Consider the following 18,997-nt stretch of genomic DNA (forward strand, 5'->3'; position numbering starts at 1 on the left):
CTTTGTAGAATGAGCTCCGACACTCCCTCACTCGCAGATTATCCCGTCACCTTTGACTCTTGTTGACCGGGGTCAAAGGACCACACTCACCTGGGCTAATGATGAAAGCCTCTGCATCGTGGCTGAATTAGTTTTCAGGCAGGATTTGTCGTGGTTTTGCTGAATAGGGCATCTCTAATGGTGCAATGTGGAGCGTGCCAGAATTGGGAAAGAAATTGGCTCTGGGGGATGAGATTCCCAGCCCGATAAGGGGTCCGACGTGGATGACGCGTCATGTGGTTGATACCGAGACCTTTTCGACACGCACACATACCGCCCTTTGTGTTCCCCGGTTAGGACGTTCCCAGAAGGTGGGGAGAGGGAGAGGGGGGTCTTAAGTTGAGACCGGTGCCAGTCTGCGAGAGGTTCGGGGAAACGCAGACATTCCAGCCACCCTTGTGTCCAAGAGGTTTTGTGTATGTGTGTGTGTGGGCGAGGAGGGCCACCAATCACCACTTAGCACTGTAGGAATGTCACCTTGGCGGACGCCTTGCTAGGACGACGAAGCGCAAGCTAATAAAGAACAGTCCCTTGATTATTTCATCTCTTCAGAGATTTATGCTCGCACTAAATTTAGATGAGTATCTTCAACAACATTTTTAATCAGGTGACCGTTCCCATGAGAGCCTCTGATCACACTTTCATGAAACTCTTTGATTCAAAGCCTGTGGGAGCCGTTCGGTGTAAGACGTTTCTCGCCCAACGCTGAACTGATGTCTCTCCGATTAGCCATATATCCTGTGGAGGTGATATTTTGACTCCAGCTCAGCTCTGGGCTCAGATTGTGAATAGTAGATTTAGCATGGCTAAGCGTTACCATGTGTTCTATGCTGCTGAAGCATGTAAGCAGCGCTGTTGGCTGGGGGTTGGGTGCCGGGGTTTTTTGGGCCTGGCTCGGTCTTATTTTAGTTGTCAGGAGGCAGGTCTGTGTGAGTCAGCCGGGGATGGGGGGCCTGTGGCCAGGCCACTGTTGACGTGATTACCCCTGCATTAAGTACCGCTGCAGACATCTGTCTCACTCGCGCTCTGCCTCCATAGCCAGCCCCCCTTCTCCTCCTCCTCCATCCCTCATATCTCCTTCCCCCGGCTCTTGCTCTGTAATGAACTCCCCTTATTCACCAGCTAATGACTGCCTTTGATCTCCCGCCTAAGACCTCTGCTCTAACTCTACCCTGCGAATCTCTCTTTTCTCTCCCCTCTCTTTGCTCTATCGCTTGTTCACTCCTATTCACTCCAGCTCTGTTTGCGTCTTACTCTCTTTTGCTGTCTCAAGCATGCTCATGCACCTCTTTGACTTGTTTTTTCCTCCTTCCTTCAGGGAATAGGGTTTTCGGTCCTGCTGACCTAGGCTAAACAAAGTTTTGGGGTGCTGGTGCTCAGGCTACCACTAGAGAAGAAATTGAAGAAATGTTTTTTAGAGTTACTTTCTTCCCTAGCCCACATCTAGAAAGTGGGCAGACCACTTTTTAGTCCCCTGGATCATGTGGCAGGGAATGGGGGCCACTTGCACATGGAACAATCTCATGTACAATGTCATCACTCTTTTAAATCTTTTTGTATTTATCTCCACAGTCCAACAAAGTCCCCGTGGTGCAGCCGTCCCATGCAGTCCACCCACTCACCCCGCTGATCACGTACAGCGACGAGCACTTCGCCCCAGGGTCCCATTCCGGTCATCACCAGGACAACAACAAACAAGGTAGAGAGCGAGCAGATAAATCGGAGCATGACACAACACTGTCAGCAGGTACAACAACTGTGAGGCAGCAGGTTGCACAAATATGTGCATCTTGCTTTACAAAAAATTGTCACAATCATCTGAACTTCATATTGAGGATTTATTAGTGATGCACAGATCCAGCTTCTTCCCAAGACCTACTTCCCAAGATCGATTCAGATACCTCCATGCAGGGTTTATGCCGATATAGATCAAATACCAGTGCTCTCTTTTTTTCCAGAATTAAAATCTGTATTCCTCACTCAAACTTATTGGGATCAATATAACTGATAGTGGAAACACTGAATTTTATAATAACATTGACAAAGAATCTATATTTAATGTTATAATTGATCATAGAATGGTTGATATAAGATGCGTATGGGTGTTAAAACCGTCCAGATTTGGATCAGTAATCAGTAATTCAAAGTAAACATGAATTTGCAAATAGAGTTTTTTCATCATTCCAGCTTCTATCTAAATTTTAGAGTCTGTGAGAACAGCAGTCACAACTTTAGTTTATTGGCAACTTGATTGGAAGTCAACAAAAAGACTTGAACCTGTTTGTTGCCCGTATAAGTACCACGTTATATTGTTGCTATAATTGGTTGGATTGCATGTTTTTTTTTCCCAGTAGGGCCTTAATTATTAATAAAAATTCATTTTTGATGAAAGCGGATCTCATCCACGTCGATCTACACAGAGCAGATCGAGTCAGACTGGAAGTCAGACAGTGGAACGGCCTAGTGAATCTGGTCAATTTTCAAAATAAAGTGCCCTGTGCAGACTTGGGATCTACAGCACAACAAAGTCGGAAATATTAACAATGTACACACTTAAAGCAGACAAAAAATTCAACGATTTAACTACTCGGCCTACTCAAGCACAGTAGAAGCACAAAAATTAAGGGAAAATGACGAAATAAACACAATCTGAGCAACAACATCAGGCAGGCATTTCCAGAACGCTCTCAGTGGGATATGAAACTGTGTGGAGGACGGGACAGAACAGCGCCAGGTAACAGAGACGTGCCCAGTGGAATTAAGGGGTTAGAGGAGAAGTCGTCTTAACAGAAGAAACAAAGTAAACGGGGTTACTAAAGTTTTGCAGAATCCGAAATAAAGTTTGATTTTATTCAGACTATTGCAATAATGCTTAAGAGTGAACTCAGTCGTGTTAAACTGAACCCGAGTATGTTTTGTTTTTTTTTTCTACATCCCTGTCTGCCATCACTGTCAGGACTCAACAGAGATGCACAAAATCAAAATGTGTCACAGCAAAGTCATCCTCCCTCTCAGCTCTTTACATGAACTCATTTGAAGCGGCTTGTGGGACGGCACGCTGAGCTCTGCTGCCCTCTCCCTCTGCACTCGTTGCCTCTCACTAACAACATCAAGCCGCAGCTCTGACAGCTGCAGAGGAGCTCCTCAGCAGTTTGGACGAGCTCCTCGGCACCGCGCAGCTGGAGACTTTGGCAGCTTCTCACGAATGCAGAGAAAGACGTGGGCACCGCCATAGTTTGGTCCCCGCACCTTTTTCTCTCTTCTCCTGGCTTTCTTCTCCCGCGGCTGCCAGTTGAAAAGGAGGAGAGGGATCAGACAGGATGTAGGCGATGATGATGAAGATGATGAGGCTGGGAGGTTCTGAGGGACCGGCTATAAATAACAATGTGGAAGTGAGCACAAGAGTACACAGCGTAGTGAGATGAAGGGGAGCGAGACGTCTAAAGAAACCGTGCTCCACATATGTCAGACCAATCATGCATCAGACACATTTTTGTTGAATATTTTTCTAATGGAAGCAGGAAAGAGTTGTGTTGACACGGAGTTGAGCAATAAATACACTGTGCGCACATGCACGCGTTTGATTCCAGAAGTTTGTTGTCATGTCGTACAATTTATGAGGTAATGCTCTCCATTTTTGCTGCTCGCGTTGGTCCGTGGAGATCCACCGAGCCTCTGACAAGAGCGGAAAAGACCCCCTGGTGGTCTTATTTCTTTCTTACTATATTTGATCTTTGCACTCGCAGCCCAACAGAAATCCATGTCCGAGTGATCCAGTTGCAAAATTAGCTGCAAATGATTTCCCCAGGCATATTCATGCGCGTGTATACCAGCAGAGCTAAGCTGAGGATGCTCAAAACCAAATCTCTCTTATTCTCTTTCTTGCTCTCTCTCTCTCCCTCTCTCTCCCTCTCTCTCCCTCGCTCTCTCTCTCCCTCGCTCTCTCTCATATCGACCAATTGCTGCTCCGTCCTTCCTTAGTGGGCTCAGACTTTGATCTGCTCGTTAATTATGAAAAACAATCATGGATTTTCTCATTATGAGCTCTAATATGCACAGGGCCGCAACGCAGGATGGAAGGTCGAGCGTGCACGCACGCGTGTGTGCGTGCTGTCTGAGTGAGGTTGTGGTGGGGATCTTTAAACATTTTACAGCCTTCTATGTATTGTTTTAAGACATTTAAATATAACAGATTTATTTCCTGGTTTCACTGTTGCTTGTTTTGAGAGGAAACGCAAGTGTGAAGCGGCGTGTTGGGTGTCAACGGGAACATGTGAATGGGGGGGTGGGGGGGTGAGTAATTAGGCACCTTCAGGGTGTGAGTGACAAGGTTAACACGCTGGGGCTCTCTCCTCCTCCCTCGCCGCCTCACCCCTTGCCTCCTTCCCTTCTGCCCTCAGGAGGGCCCTCAGGAGTGTTACGTGGTGGATTAGTGGGCAGGGGGTAGTGCTGTGCACGCCACGAATCCGGCGTTGCAACACTGGCTTTGGAGATATAAGCCCCCCTGCTCGCCCTGCTTCTCTGAGGAGGGAGGCCCCTTCAGACCACAGCCTGGAGAGAGAAAGAGGAAGAGAAAAGATAGAGGGCCGGGAGAAAAGGCTGGCTCCAGCAGGGATTAGAAGATGGTGCTAATCTGGAGGCATTTGCCCTCTTTTTTTTCTTTGTGTGTATATGTGTGTGTGCGAGCACTTTTCTATGTATTAACAGTATTTTCTGATATCTACAGACTTAAAATCACATTATTACTTGCTCCGCTTTAAAATGAAACACAAATAAGTGTTAGACGAGTTAGATTTTCATCCTTACCGCTCCGGTCCCCGGTTAAGTCTTCCAACAAAAAAGGGACCCCTCGACCTTGAAACCCAGCAGGAGGAGCAGGCAAACTGGAGATGGAGGAGCTTAGTCCTGAAGATCCACCGACAGTTAGTCCAAGTCAATCCCGTGTCTACAGGGAGAGCCGCAGCCTTCGCCACAAAGAGGAAGCCTCAATTAACAAGCTTAAAGACGCTGAAACACACTGGAAGGACTCGAGCTACGCAGGGAAATATTATCCTTTTCTTACTGGTTGATAATGTGAGGTCAAGAGGCACGTTCGAACCCAGACATGTACACCGGCCTTGACTTGTGGGGAAAGTCGACAGGATGGGGAAAGTTGGGTAATAGATTTTAAACAGATACGTTAACTCAAGGTTCACTTACTTGCTTTTTGGGGACTATTTAACTGTGGCTTCCTCAGCAGATGCTCAGTTGTCTCAGTAGCTTGACAAAACTCAAGGCCTACTTTAACTGTTTCCAAGGTCAAGAATGATCTTTCACAACTTATATGGATGCAGAGATCCAACTTTTTCTCTCCTGAGACAGATTCTGAGATCAGTATCAAGGTATCTACTGATACCAATATACCAATCAAGTTAACCTGACTGGAATGATATTTATATAAGGTAACATGAGTCCAGGGATTGCTGTTTTATGTAAACCGTATGTAATATGGATAGGTTGTCTGTTACGTTGCTAAAATTGTGTCTTTCATACTAGTTTATTAAGATGTTTTTGTCATGTGTTTTATGATGACCCTGATCGAGGCTGCAAACCAAATTGTATTGGTGTCACAATAAAGTTGTTGCTGTAGTTTTGACATGTTGTAACTAGACTCGTGAATCAAGTCATTTGATCTGTGAAAGACTCAAACAAGACCAAAGTCAAATGTTTTTCTTGGGCAAGCCAAGTCCTGCAGTCTCAAGTCTTTATAAAGAGATAAAGACAAGGCATTAGTGCCTGTCTAATAATAATATCACTGGCCAGTTATCTAACCTGCTCAAAAAGTATGACAATGAACTGAAATTGAAGCAGAAAATCAAGTTCCAACTCATCAAAACAGTTTCTTGACTCGTCGACTCGTGTCCACATCCCTGTTCTGACAAAGATACTCAACCTTGATTGACACTTAGACCCACAAGATGTAGGTATGATTTAAAAAAGTTTTCTAACTTTATTATTTCTAAAATGTGTCCCATTGTTTTTTGTCTAGGAATGCAAAGGCAGCACCCTGGACCAGACATGCCCAACTTCTACTCCCTGTCCCCTGGAGGAGTCGGGCAGATCACGCCACCACTGGGCTGGTGAGTCCCAGACAAACAAAAGCAAAAAGCATGCACAGATGATTCATGTAAACAAGGGGCAATTACTATCCTGTCTCTTCACATTGGATGCACACTGACACTGTGCACTGAGTGGAGGAGTGGTGGCCTGCAGCGGCAGCAGCCGACACAGGGGAGGTCTGCCTCTGGCTCTTCCTGCTGCACTGCTGCGGCTTCAGCCACACGGCTCCTCTGTGTGCCCAGCACATGTCAAACACATCACAGCATACGTGCCCCTGCATAACCATATGGCTGCTTAACCCCCATCAAAGCTTCCTGGAAGCACTTTGCTCTCTGAGCCTCACTTCATGTTTGTGAAGCCCTTTTTTTTAAAGTATCTCTTACCCCTTTCTTCCTTCTTTGACTGCATCCTTGTCACTGCCATTCTTGTGCTTTTTCATTTTCTTGCCCTCTTTCCTTCTTTCTCCTCACTATCTCTTTCTCTGTCAGTGTGATGTTTGTAAAGACACGGCTTTAGGCATACACTGAGTGAAGCCAGATGTAAGGTGCAGGATCAGGCGATGGTTGAAGCCCAGGCGGCCTCCTCATGCTTTCTTGCTCAGATCATCTTAAATCTACCTATGTCTACCCACAGTATTTTTTGATTTGGGAACTTTTTTTTCAAATGTATGAACTTTCTCCCACTTTCCACTTTGTTCTGTTCGAGTCCCTTGAACTGAGGGAGCATTGTGTTTGCATTACTGAACGTTGCTGTTCAGTCAATTTCATGCCTTACAAGAATCTTCCTTTCTTTAACAAAAAACAGCAACCAGTGGGAACATAACCGCAGCATGATGAAGTGACTGTTGAAACAAACAGACAAATGGAACAAAATGAAAAGTGGAGACATAATGGACCCACTGATGACAAGAAACTTTTTACTTTTTTGCATTTCAAATGAAGACTGTTGAAGAGTTTTGAGATGGTGACAAGAAAATACAAACATCTCCAAAGATGAAATCCATATGAAAAACAGCTCTGAAAGAAAGAAAGAAGCTCAAATAAACAAATACTAAAGACAACCCTTTCTTTCTTTTGGTTCCTCCTATTTACCTGACCTTTACTGTTCTCCAGCTACTGTGAAGTTCCTGACTTCATTAGTTACTGTATTACCAGAAGCCTTAAAACGTAACACAGCTGCAGCATTCACTAGAGAGAAGCAGAGATCAAATAGAAGGTCAGACACACAAACATGTTTTTTGTTTGTGAGAATTTTATTTTTCTGATTTTGTTTTTTGATTGATCACCTCACAACCGACTACTGTATGTTCATCTTGCGAGAGGGAGATTTTCGTGTGGTCTTGTTTACTGAGTCAAGCAGGATATTATTATAATTATTATTGACTGCTGTCCGTAAGCCAAATTGCCCCTCGGGGACATTAAAGCTTTACTTTACTGCACTACTCGAATATTGCAGGAAAGAGGTTGATGAAGAACTGTACACATGAGAACTGCAGCTAGTGACTCTGTTCTCAATGTCTTTCTACATATTAAGAATTAATTAATTAATAAGAATCGAACATCACTGCAAAAATTAAAAATCTTACCAAGTATATTTGTCTAATTCTAGTCAAAATATCCCATGACACTTAAAGGTGCACTATGCAGTTTTGGGGAAGACATTTTTAATCAGAAGAGAAAGATATTCATTGACTGATTTTTTAAATTTTTAAAATGTTTTGTCTAATCCTAACAAACAAACTCTTTGTTTTCTTTACTGAATAAAACAATAAACAAACTGACCTTAAAGGACAACACAATTTCATACTGTTTTTCTCTGTTTATATAGTGGCGGACCCTGCCACCTTCCTAGCTCCAAACAATCTTCTGGGGACCTTATTTTCCTCTGAGAACAGCTTGTTTTTTCAGTTATGGAAAGTTTGTATTATTAACCTCATTAACAATGTAAATACTGAAATTCTAAATTTGAATTTCTTCTCCAAAACTACATAGTGCCCCTTTAATAACAGACAATCACCTAGAAAGTAGCATATCAGTGAAATAAATGGCTTGTTTTTAGATAATTGTTCCATCAGCAGTGGCATTTTCTCCAGTGTGTGTATTTCTTTCCTTGTTTGTGACCACTGTCGCATTTTTTCCACTTAGGCGACATCTATGGATTCCTCTCTATGCTGCTGTCCTTCTCTGACCTCTTTAATAATCAAAGTCTGCTGTTACTGCAGGTTCTCACACCACATGGTGCCCGGCCCCCCTGGTCCCCACGCCACAGGGATCCCCCACCCGGCCATCGTCAACCCACAGGTCAAACACGAGCCTCTGCATGAAACAGACATCATGCACATGTGAGTCCTGCAAACACAAAATACCTTCATCAAACACTCTCTACCAGCATTTTCCTGAGAGTATTTCCAGGTATTTGTGTGCTCCACCACTTCAGTAGGCCTTTGCTGAACAAACCCTCTGTCAGAGCCTTGTTCTCATTCCCTTGATGTGAGCAGATAAGCAGCGAGGGCCCGTGCTCTACTGATAACGGGCCTGTGCTTCATTTGGCCTCAGGGATCACAACACACTTAGCCAGCAACAGATACAGGTCCTAGATTAGTGCTTGGATGAACTGAATTCACATCCCCAGTGTGTGTGCAGTGGGAAGTGCTGTGAGCGCCCTGAAGTGGTTATCGCTGATATTTCCATTATTCATGGCCATCCCAGCACCAAGACTGTACGAGTATCAAAAAGGTTATTAGAAAGTAAGTCAGGAGTGGGAGCAGAGTATCTTCAGAGTGTTTTAAGCGATTGCCAGTGTGCTGAGAAGGTTTGGTTGTCATTACTGGTGAAGTAATCTCTCTGCATAAAGTGCAACTGCACATGATTAAAGAGGCAAGGGGCCCATGGCGTGGCAACCCATCGCACGCTGCCTCACCATTGGCTGAGAACAACCAGACCCTCGCTGCTTTTGTCGCCATAGCGGCACCGCAGTTTCCCTTCCTCCATTGCTTTGCTCTTTTATTCCCTCATTTTGTTTCTTCCTCCTTCTTCACCTCCGTCCGTGTCGTTGTTGTTGTTTTCGTCTTCACAGGAAACCCCAGCACGAACAGAGAAAGGAGCAGGAGCCCAAAAGACCGCACATCAAGAAGCCGCTAAACGCCTTCATGCTCTACATGAAAGAGATGCGCGCGAATGTGGTCGCCGAGTGCACGCTGAAGGAGAGCGCCGCCATCAATCAGATCCTGGGACGGAGGGTAGGTGCACCGGCCTAGCTCTCTCTTTGTTGATTGAGTAAAATCACCAAGAGACCACAGTTCAAGCCGTGGCTCTGAAGAGGCTGTGTGGACTGCCTTCCCCGGCCCAATTAGTTTAAAAAGTACAAGGATTCCTCTCTTTATTAACATACAGGCTTTTATGAACTAGTTGTGATTATTGTCATAATGATTGCCCCAGCCAATTACTTCCCTCTCAGCAGCACAGATACAGACCGCCTATCTAACTGACATTTAATCAAATTGGCTTTAATAAAACATGCCTGGATAATGGCACGGTTGGAAATGACAAAATTTGTTCCTTTTGAGGATTGGGAAAAGAGTGGAACCACAGAGCCATGTTAAAAGCCTTAACGAATAGGCCTGGCGGTTGAGGCAGCCAGCCACAGCAAAGCCTAGTTTGTGGCCTGCACAGGGTAATTGCTCGCTGACATAGTTTGAATAAAAAGCGCTGCTAAATTGGAACCAGTGTTTTGATATGAAATCAAAGTTTTTTTTCCCCTCTTTCAGACTCTCTGCATGTTAATCTCTTCATCATGTGCCCCCCTTCTTCTTTGTCTCTCTTTTATCCCCCCCCCCTTTTTTATTTCTACACCAAACGTTTGGAAGTTGAAAAGATTTTTTTTTTCTTCTTTTTACCAAAACAGCAGCACACTTCTTTATGCAGGGAACATGCAAGTGCATGCCAGTAATTGACTGTATGCTATTTTCTCCCTAATCTCCTTTTGTACTGAAACAGTGGCATGCTTTATCTCGGGAAGAGCAAGCTAAGTATTATGAGTTAGCCCGCAAGGAACGGCAGCTCCACATGCAGCTCTACCCAGGCTGGTCCGCTCGAGACAACTATGTAAGTATCAACAGAACAGATTGGCAGAGGTGCGCGTGCATGTGTGTGTATGTTGATTTCATGTTGTTTGTGTATGTCCTGCATGATTTGTTCTTTAAATGGCACACGGGCTAATTCACGCTAGTCGGTGCCATGCTAATGGGGTCCATTTGTGGAGGCTTTGTTTCAGCCTAATGTGTAATTCATAGCGCTGTTATATTACCGTCCGCACTGAAATGGATTGTAGTATTGTGGACATGATTATCGCCACAGTGAGTGAAAACTGCCTGGTAATGGTTATGCTAGTCTTTGATGTTCCATATCAGCATGGATGTAAAAAGCAGCTGTTAGACTGAGCTGAGGAGGCAGCAGCAGCAACCTTTGCTCCTCTAGCTGCCCATTTTGTTAGTGAATGTGGGAGGTTCAGCTGGATTTAGAATGCAACTCTGTTTTTCGGTGTGTATATCACAGTCTGTGTGTGCGTGTGTGTGTGTCGTCAGTGTGTGGCGTGTATGAATTTGTGAGAGCGAGCACCAGCCTTTTATTAAAAGTGTGGCTCCGGCACTCACGTTCACTCCACCACCAAAGTGCTTTGTGGTGTTTATCTGCCTCCCCTCGGACACCGACAGCATCCCTCCTCCTTCTGCCTCCACTGCTCCGCTGCCAAACTGCCTCGCTGAGGGAGGAGGAAGACGGTTTTCTGAAGCTACACAGCTGAAGATACACAGCATCAGCTAGTGACAGTTCCTCATTTAATTTTCAGCTTTGTTAGTACAAACATATTTGACAGGTAGTGGAGGGAAAAAGTGGAGGAATGGCTTCCCACTTGGCATACCAGAGAGATAAAGGGAAACGATATGTTTAACGCAAAACATTTCTCACAAGTATCCCTGCGAGCGCTCTTCTGTGACCCCTCCCACAAACAAAATCCTCAGCTGTGCACAGCCGTGCGTGCATCATGCCTGGAAACACCCAAAATAGGTAACGCAGTGGCATGGAGAGCGTGTAGCATTCATAGTTTTGCTGTGTGTACCCCCTCTCTCATCCTTTCTCTCACCCACTCTCACTTAGTCTCTCTTCTTCCCTGTCTGCCGCAGCAGTAGAAGGCAGATTAGCTCATGAATAAGTGGATTAGCAGACTTTGCAGCAGGAAACCAAAGTGCTGCTCATATTTGACTAGAACGACTCTACGCTGCTATCTATACCTATAGTCTCCCCCCTGGGGATTTAGCATAAGCTATAAATCCTTACACACTCCCACCACCTCGCTGGAAAAAGAGTGGCGCTCTTCACAGTCATTGAGCTAGACTAGCCTAATTACACTGAGCATTTTAAATTGCACTTCATGTTAATATTTGTCATTAGAGGGACTTCAAAGGTAGTGGAAATGTGGCACAGACAGGTCACAGCGGCAGGACAAGCTGCGCCTCTATCCGGTTAGGATGGTCCCAGCTCAAAATAGGACGACAAATGATCAGAAAGGAAGTCATTTAAAGGCACAGTGTGTAATTTCTGCCACCAGCGTGCCTCAATCAAAACAAAACGGAAGACGTAAGCAGTGTGGAATCATGGGAGTCGTTGCCTTCATTGTTTACCACCACTGCCGATGAAAATCAAGAAATGGTCATGGACGTGACTTCCTTCCTGTCTCTCTCTCTGGTGTATCAAATGAAACGTACCGTTACCTTGAATAAAACGACAAATCTCTCTGGATAATATAAGTACACAACAACAACAAAATGTATATGGACATTTTAATGTGTAAATGTTACATACTACTGCTTTAAAAGCAGGCAGAGCTCACTAAACACCATTTCGGACTCTTTCCTCGGTCCGCCCCTCAGCGTGGCAGTTTGCTCGCGGTGTCCGGAGTCCGAGGGATGCTGGTTTGGTTGCCCAGCAGGGGATGAGTGAACATGGCAGTCAGCAGCAGGATACCAGAGTGGTCTAGTGAGCGTGAGTGCTGGAGCCACACTTTATGTGTTCCTCTGTATATTTTTTAGGGAAAGAAGAAGAAGCGGAAGAGGGAGAAGATGCAGGAAACGGCCCCCGGTAAGCACACGGCCCCTCCAAGTTCCCTTCTCTTTTCTACTTTTTCTGTCTGTTGCATCTTGAAGTTGTGAGTTACACCATCTTTTCACGGTAACACATAATCTTTTAGAGTATGCTGCTGCATTTCTGTTAATGCACACTCTGTTAATCTCCCAGTAGACAGGGACAAGTCTGACTAACGTTACCTGCTATCCTCACTCTGGCTTCAGTAGACTGGCTCGTTTCTGTGCAGGCAGCATAGTCTTCCGCTTTTCTTCTAGATTTTCTTTGTGTACACCCCTCCTTCCTTTCCATTTGTTCCTTCCCTCTCTCTCATCCCCATCTTCACATATTACACCTACTTTGGGATTAGTCTGTCCATTCTATACGACTTCTTACCGATTCTGGGCTTTGCACTATTTGTTTGCCTGCTGCTCCACAGTTATGTCTTTCTGCTGACCTTGTTTAGCTGCGCTTATGAGCCTCCTCTCAACTCTGCAACTGTAATCCATTGAGAATTACATCTTAAGTAAAATGTCAGTATTTTTTTTATTTCTTTGGATGGTAAAGATCTAAGCCATCCAGACACCTCCAAAATTTGTTAAAAAAAGATGCAATTTTCTGCAGGTACAGGCCAGAGAATGAAAACGGCGTACATCTGAGAAAATGGTAAGACAAACCCCCTCTATCCACCCTCCCTGTCTGATCAGTTCAATATATGTCAAGTCTTTTTAAACTGCTAAACACTGACTTGAGAGTATGTACTCACAGACTAATCCTAAAAAGGTCCACCCTAACCTCGCCATAGTCATTGTGTCAGCGGTGTTAAGGCCTGAAGAGGGATTGTGCTTTGTGTGTGGAGTTTGCTCAATGGCCTCGGCACAATAGGCACTGGATTTTCTCCCTCTGTGTGCGTGTGCGCATGTGTGTAATCAAACGTGTGTGAGTGTGTATGTCGAACTGGCTCGATTGGATGTTTTTTAGATGAAAGGTCAAGATGTTGTGTCAGCACTTTACTGCTTATTTTCCTTCCATCGTGTGTGAAAAATGTCCAAATAAAAAGGAAAATTGTTGCTTAATAAATCAGACATCTCATCCACTTGGTGTTTTTCTAAACACTGACTGAATGATACATCTGAAAACAGTTTTACTAGCCCAGAACAGTTTTTTTTTTTTTTTTTTTTACTGCTGGTGCAGGCTAAAATGTCAGCTCAGCCCCATATGGACTACATGTGTTGTCTCCCTCTGCATCTTTGTGGAGCAGAGCACGATTCAGCAGCTTGTTTGGCAGGAACTTAATGAGATGCTATACCTTAATAAGATTTCACGCTATCTGGGGTTTCAGGGTGTCTATAATGCCTTCATGACAAAGGCACTCCACAGTCGTTTTTTTTTTCATTTTACATTTGAATGATATGTTGAGATATATTGATTCAGATGACATGTCAAACCCTCACCGAACTGTCACCTGTCCTTTTTTTCCTTTCAAAAGACGGATTAATGTTCCCAATATGTGGCAAAGGCAACTCTATTTTCCCTCTTTCACTCTTCCTTACTCTCGTTGCTCTGCCTCCCTCTGAGTCTGGTAGCATCCTGTTGTTCCGCTCCCTTTCGGCAGCAGAAAAAGCCGGGCAGATGTGACAAATCTGGTCTTACGTCGAAATCGCCCCCCCCCAACCACACAAAGGTTTTCCACTTGATCGATTCCTGACCCAGTGGCTCTCTCTGAACCCAAAATTGGGCTGCTTTTCTTTTTCGTTTTTTTTTTTAACTCTCTCTCTCGCCACAGCCGGTTTTCAAAGCACAGAGAGAGAGCGAGAGAGCGCTAAAAAGCACTTTATCTCTGATCCAATAATTAGCAGCGCCTAGCCGCAGCGGGATGGACACCCTTGCTGATTCTCAGTGACAGCCTTAAACTAATATGCATAATACCGAGGATACTGCCACAACTCCCCAAGCCCTCAATTTATGCAGATCCCAAAGAGCTGGATTGAGGTTAGCTTGGTGTAGACGCCAAAAAAACATATTTTAAATGAACTCGTTTGTCTGTTTCTTTTCATCTGCCCCTCGCCTCTACCCCATCATGAAAAATCTGAAAGGAAATTTGTTAATGAGTCAAATTCGAAGACACAATTTGAACACCTTTTTTGTGCGCGATGGTTCGACACAGTGAATGTCTTTCGATTTTTTTAGCGCCAGTGAAGAATATTCAGCAGAACAAAGTGAAATGTTTCAGTCTAGGTAGATTTTTATGAAGGGAGGATTGACTCAAAACACATTCATATTAACATATTTTATAGCTTCTGAAGAGTTTTTCTGCCTGTGAGGCAAACCAGGAGTTGAGTCGTCGCCGGGCTGTGTTTTATGGCTTGCCGTTGCTTCTCTTTGTTATCTTTAGCATGTCAAACACTGGGCCCGCCACACAGCTGGCTCTCACCACAGTGGAGCGCAGCACTCTGAGAAGTCATTACTCCAACAATGTGAAATGAGGGTTTCCGTCTCTTCCCCATCGTCACTCCCTGCCCCAGCCACCACCCCCCCTTCGTTTTTTTTCCCCTTCCACTGACTGGAAATGTGCAGTTTTACCCCACCTTTCCTCACCACTCCTGCACCCTTCTTTTATTTAGTTTCTCTCTCCCTCTCTTGCTTCCTCTCGCGCTTTTAGCCTTTTGTCTGACTAAGCCTGCTGATTCACAGCCCTTTGAGATAGTTATCTGGCCGAGACACATACATGCCCCGGAGGCTTTCTCCTTTTTCAGCCACTGCACATTTTTTTCACAGGGGGGAGACACTCCTCACAAAGGTGGGCCTTTTTTAATCTGGCCATGGAGTTGCATACACTTGCAAACCTCCATAAAACTGCACGTGAGTCACCTTGCTCAGACTCTTATGAAGGTGCTCTTTTGTTGACATCTTTGACAATGGACATCTGTACAAGTGAAGAGGTATTTTTCAATTACATGATCCAGGATATCTTCTAGGTATTACAGTAACAATTTATAGTTATTTAGATGTATTAATCACTTATTTTCATTGGCCATATGTGAGCTGATTTTCCCGGTGTCCCTCGGTCGATTTGTTTAAGTTATTAAAAGCTGCTGGATCGTAGATTTCTTTGCAAAGGACCAGGGTCGGAGTTTTTGCAACCTTATGCACGTTCTCGAGCGCCTCGTCTCAGCAACAGTAGCTAGTAACATTCGTTTAGAAATGGAGACCGCTAACATAAACTAACGACTGGCCTCCATCACAACACAGAAGTTCCACAGAGCCCCTTGGTTCTTTTTTTGGCACAAGCTCCTCATCCGCCACCCTGCTTGCTTTACCTCGCCTTGCATGGTTTAAAATAAAAAGAGCCACGTGAAGTACTCCATCCAATCAGCGTAGACATCTTTTTTAGCCAAATCCCTCAATGGAGAGAGGCAGGGATGATGTATCTTTGTAGGCTAACCTGAAAAGTTAGCATCGCCCTGGTTCCCCCGTGGGATTTTTCGACTGTCGCAGAAATTAAAGTCTTGGCAGTCACCTTTTTTAAGATGCGTAAACACTTAAAATTGTATGTTTTTTAATTTATTTTATGTCTGAGAACAAAATATGAGAATCACGTAAGCTTGTGTTGACCAAAAACTTATTTCAGACATGTAACGACAGAATCGCACGTACAAAAATGCTGTTTATTTATTTCTGAGTTTTAGGACTTTAAATAAGTACGACCTCATGTGTCACTCTTGTTTACATACTGACTCAGCAGGTGAAACTCCTTGTTCTTGTCTTGTTTTCAGGATTGGATGGACCTAGTAGGCTATTGTCGTTTCCTTTTCTCAGGAAGTGAGGACCACAAACTCATATTTACTGCTCGACGACTCGATCTCGTCTCATATTGTGAATTTTTGCAACGACTAGAATAATTGTGCCCAAGGTTTCTGTGTGTAATGTTTTTTAGTCTCTCAACGCATTAAAATATGCATACATTAAAAAAAAAAAAAAACGGACTTCCTGCTTGTCAGTGAGGTTATGAGAAGTTTGGAAACAGAAGTGAGAGGACAATACATACGGCGCTCTCAAAGGAGATTGCAGGCGCCTTCAAGATCGATCACTGAAATGGTCTGAATGCCCACCCCTAATTAAGATCTGATAAATGAGGTCCATCTCTAACCACATGTCTTGGTCCAGCAACATAAAAGAAAGTGTTGTTCGAGCAGGAGCTTTGGTGGCTGGCTACCCTCTCCTCTCCTGCTCCCTCTGATGTGTGCAGCCAGAAGTCAGCTGTCAAAAGACTTTGATGAGCGAGGAGGGAAGAAGAAGAAGAGGGAGAGAGGGAGAGAGAGGGGAGGGCGCGAGCACGTTTGGGGGGGAGAGGGGGGGAGAGGGAGGGTAAAAAAAGGGCCAGAAGAAAATCCCTCATTCTCCAGAGTTCTGAGTTTACCCAATCTCACTCGACTGCCACTCATCCTTCAGTCTCCATCCCTCATTTCTTCCCCTCTTCTTCTCTCTTTTTTTTTTTTATTTGTTGCCTCTCATCTTCTCTCTCAGACCCTCATCACTCTCTGCACATTTCTCTCTCACACACACACACACATCTGAGCAGCCAGCCACACACCCCGGCTGCAATTAGGCAAGATTCAGCGTCTGCCTCTATTTCCCGAGTCGTTTCAATTTGGCACCAAGCCTCTAGGCCACTGCGGCACAGCCCAGTGCCTCCACACCCCGCCTTATTAGTGACCTGGGATAATTGGGGAAGGAATCGCAAAAAAAAGGGGGGGAAAAAAAGTCTGGGTATCGCTCTGAGCAGCACGCAGGAGTTGAGAGGATGTTTTTAAAACTACTTTGCACAAAAAGAGGAGTGGGAGGCGGAGGAGAGAGATTTGGGTTGAAATCAGAGCGACGCCCCGGTTAATGTTTCTCCGGGTGGGAAACAGAATCGGAAACGTTCACCCCCTCTCACTCCCCTGACCTCCACAAAGCCGACTCTGTGAAGAAAAATGACCCTCTCAGCACTTAGTTTGTAGACTTCCAGAGGGTGGCAGTGTGTCAAACTCCGTGTAATTTAAGCGTATGTGGTTTTAGCTCAGGAGTAGCCATCTTTCACCCCGACATGCTGCTCTTATCCTGGCCTGGCAACCTTATTTGACACTTTAAAGAGGAAAAAAAAAACATTAAGAGGGAAGTATAATAACCCTCTTAAAAGTCTGTTTACATGTGAGAAAATGCAGCTATAGTTCTGCCATTGTTTAGACTGGGGCTTGAAATTTGTTTTGATTGAGTCACGGGCCCATTGTGTTGTGGTTTGGCCAGCTGCAGTAACAGTATGAGGGTCCAGTCTCTCAGCTTTCTTTTTTTGTGATGTCTTCTCCACTTCCTCTCTTTCTCTCCCTCCGCCTCCTCCTCCCCCCCCTCAGCCTCACCCCTGTGGCTCCTTGAGGCACCGCAGCCCTTCGGAGCTATGTGACCTTATAAAACGCTCCCCTCGTGAGATGCTTATCTCTGAATGAAAGGCCCCCAGGTAACACGGCGGGCACAGACAGGAAGAGGACAGCGGTGTTTGTTTTTTATTTCACTCTCGTCATTGTTAATAGAGGCAAAGCCTCACCCCGAGCTCCATCTTTTTTCCCCCTCTTCCACTCCCGTTTCCTCGCTCCTCCTCTGTCCTGACGGAGAATATGAGTGGCGGCGGAGGCCTTTGAAGCGAGACCACAGCAGAGGGAGCAGTCATTGTGCCGGCTCTTTGAATCTGCAGTAACTCCCCCCTCCCTCCCTCCCGACATCCCCCGGCCTGCAGCGGCTCAGACTGAGCTGTGCGGGGGCACACGGCCAGACTTCAGCTGCCCGGGCCCCCAGCGACGCTGCCTCAGATGTGGGCAACGCCTCCCTCCCTTCCTCCCACACCCTCCTGTACTCCCCTAGTCTCACCCACACATGCCTGAGGTTTGGGGTTGCGGTGACTCCCCCTCCCCTTTTCCCCTTTTGACCACAACCAGACCCCACCCTTCCCTCCTCTCCAACATTTTACACAGACGCTTCTTCCCTCGTCTTCCTCTCTCAGCCCCTCCTGACTGACTTGTTAGTTTCTGATAGCCCCCGTGGAAAAGCTCCGACATCCCCTGAGCCTGCCTTTTGATTGGAGGTTAAAAATATCAAAGGGGCGACTTCTTTTATGTTGAATGTCTCGGAGCCAAAGAAAGTGCTGACTGTGCGCAGCATTTTGTTTAAAACATCGCTTTGTCTTCCAGGTGCTTTGTTTTTTTTTATTGCCCTGCCGATTTTATTTTCCCCCGTTGTCTTTAAGAGCGCCGCTGCCACAAACGTATAGAGAGGAGGCTCCTTTTTAAAAGGTGTCGCCGAAGCCAGCTGTGTGATCCAGAACCCGGGTCACTGCCAAAACACGCCACCGCACCAGACTCTGATCTAAATGTGTGGATGATTACTAAGTAGAGCTCTCTGAGCCAGACTGAACTGAGTGGATGATGTAACAAAGGGTTGGCGCTCAGTGTGTGCTGGATCTCAGGTTGAAGTTAGAGGGGCTGCGGTTTCATTATTAGTCTACTCATCAGAGTCGACAGACGCTGAGAGAAATGTTGGTTCGGTTTCTGACAGCAGTGGTGACATTTGTCAGCAATGGTTCTTGTAACTCGAGCTGAACAATTTGGGTAATTTCAAGTCATTTACAAGCAAAAATACCGAACATTCACTGGCTTCAGCTGCTGTTTTTTTTATTAAATAAATTCAACATCTTTAACTTCGGGAAAAGC

The 18,997-nt window shown here is 45.2% G+C and overlaps 1 protein-coding gene across 2 annotated transcripts in view; it reads left to right on the top strand.

Annotated features, from left to right (window-relative positions):
- Positions 1–18,997, top strand: part of lef1 (lymphoid enhancer-binding factor 1) — a 47,011-nt gene that overhangs the window by 22,516 nt on the left and 5,498 nt on the right. The window contains exons 4-10 of one of the 2 annotated variants that reach the window (XM_073467364.1): positions 1,612–1,738; positions 6,068–6,158; positions 8,360–8,479; positions 9,214–9,376; positions 10,134–10,241; positions 12,224–12,272; positions 12,879–12,920. In XM_073467364.1, coding sequence (XP_073323465.1) covers positions 1,612–1,738; positions 6,068–6,158; positions 8,360–8,479; positions 9,214–9,376; positions 10,134–10,241; positions 12,224–12,272; positions 12,879–12,913 — 693 coding nt within the window. In that variant the 3' untranslated portion in view covers positions 12,914–12,920. The remainder of the gene's footprint in view (positions 1–1,611; positions 1,739–6,067; positions 6,159–8,359; positions 8,480–9,213; positions 9,377–10,133; positions 10,242–12,223; positions 12,273–12,878; positions 12,921–18,997) is intronic. The other variant, XM_073467365.1, reaches the window with a different exon arrangement.

This window comes from Pagrus major, chromosome 1 (genome assembly GCF_040436345.1).
Source record: "Pagrus major chromosome 1, Pma_NU_1.0".
NCBI classification, from domain to species: domain Eukaryota; kingdom Metazoa; phylum Chordata; class Actinopteri; order Spariformes; family Sparidae; genus Pagrus; species Pagrus major.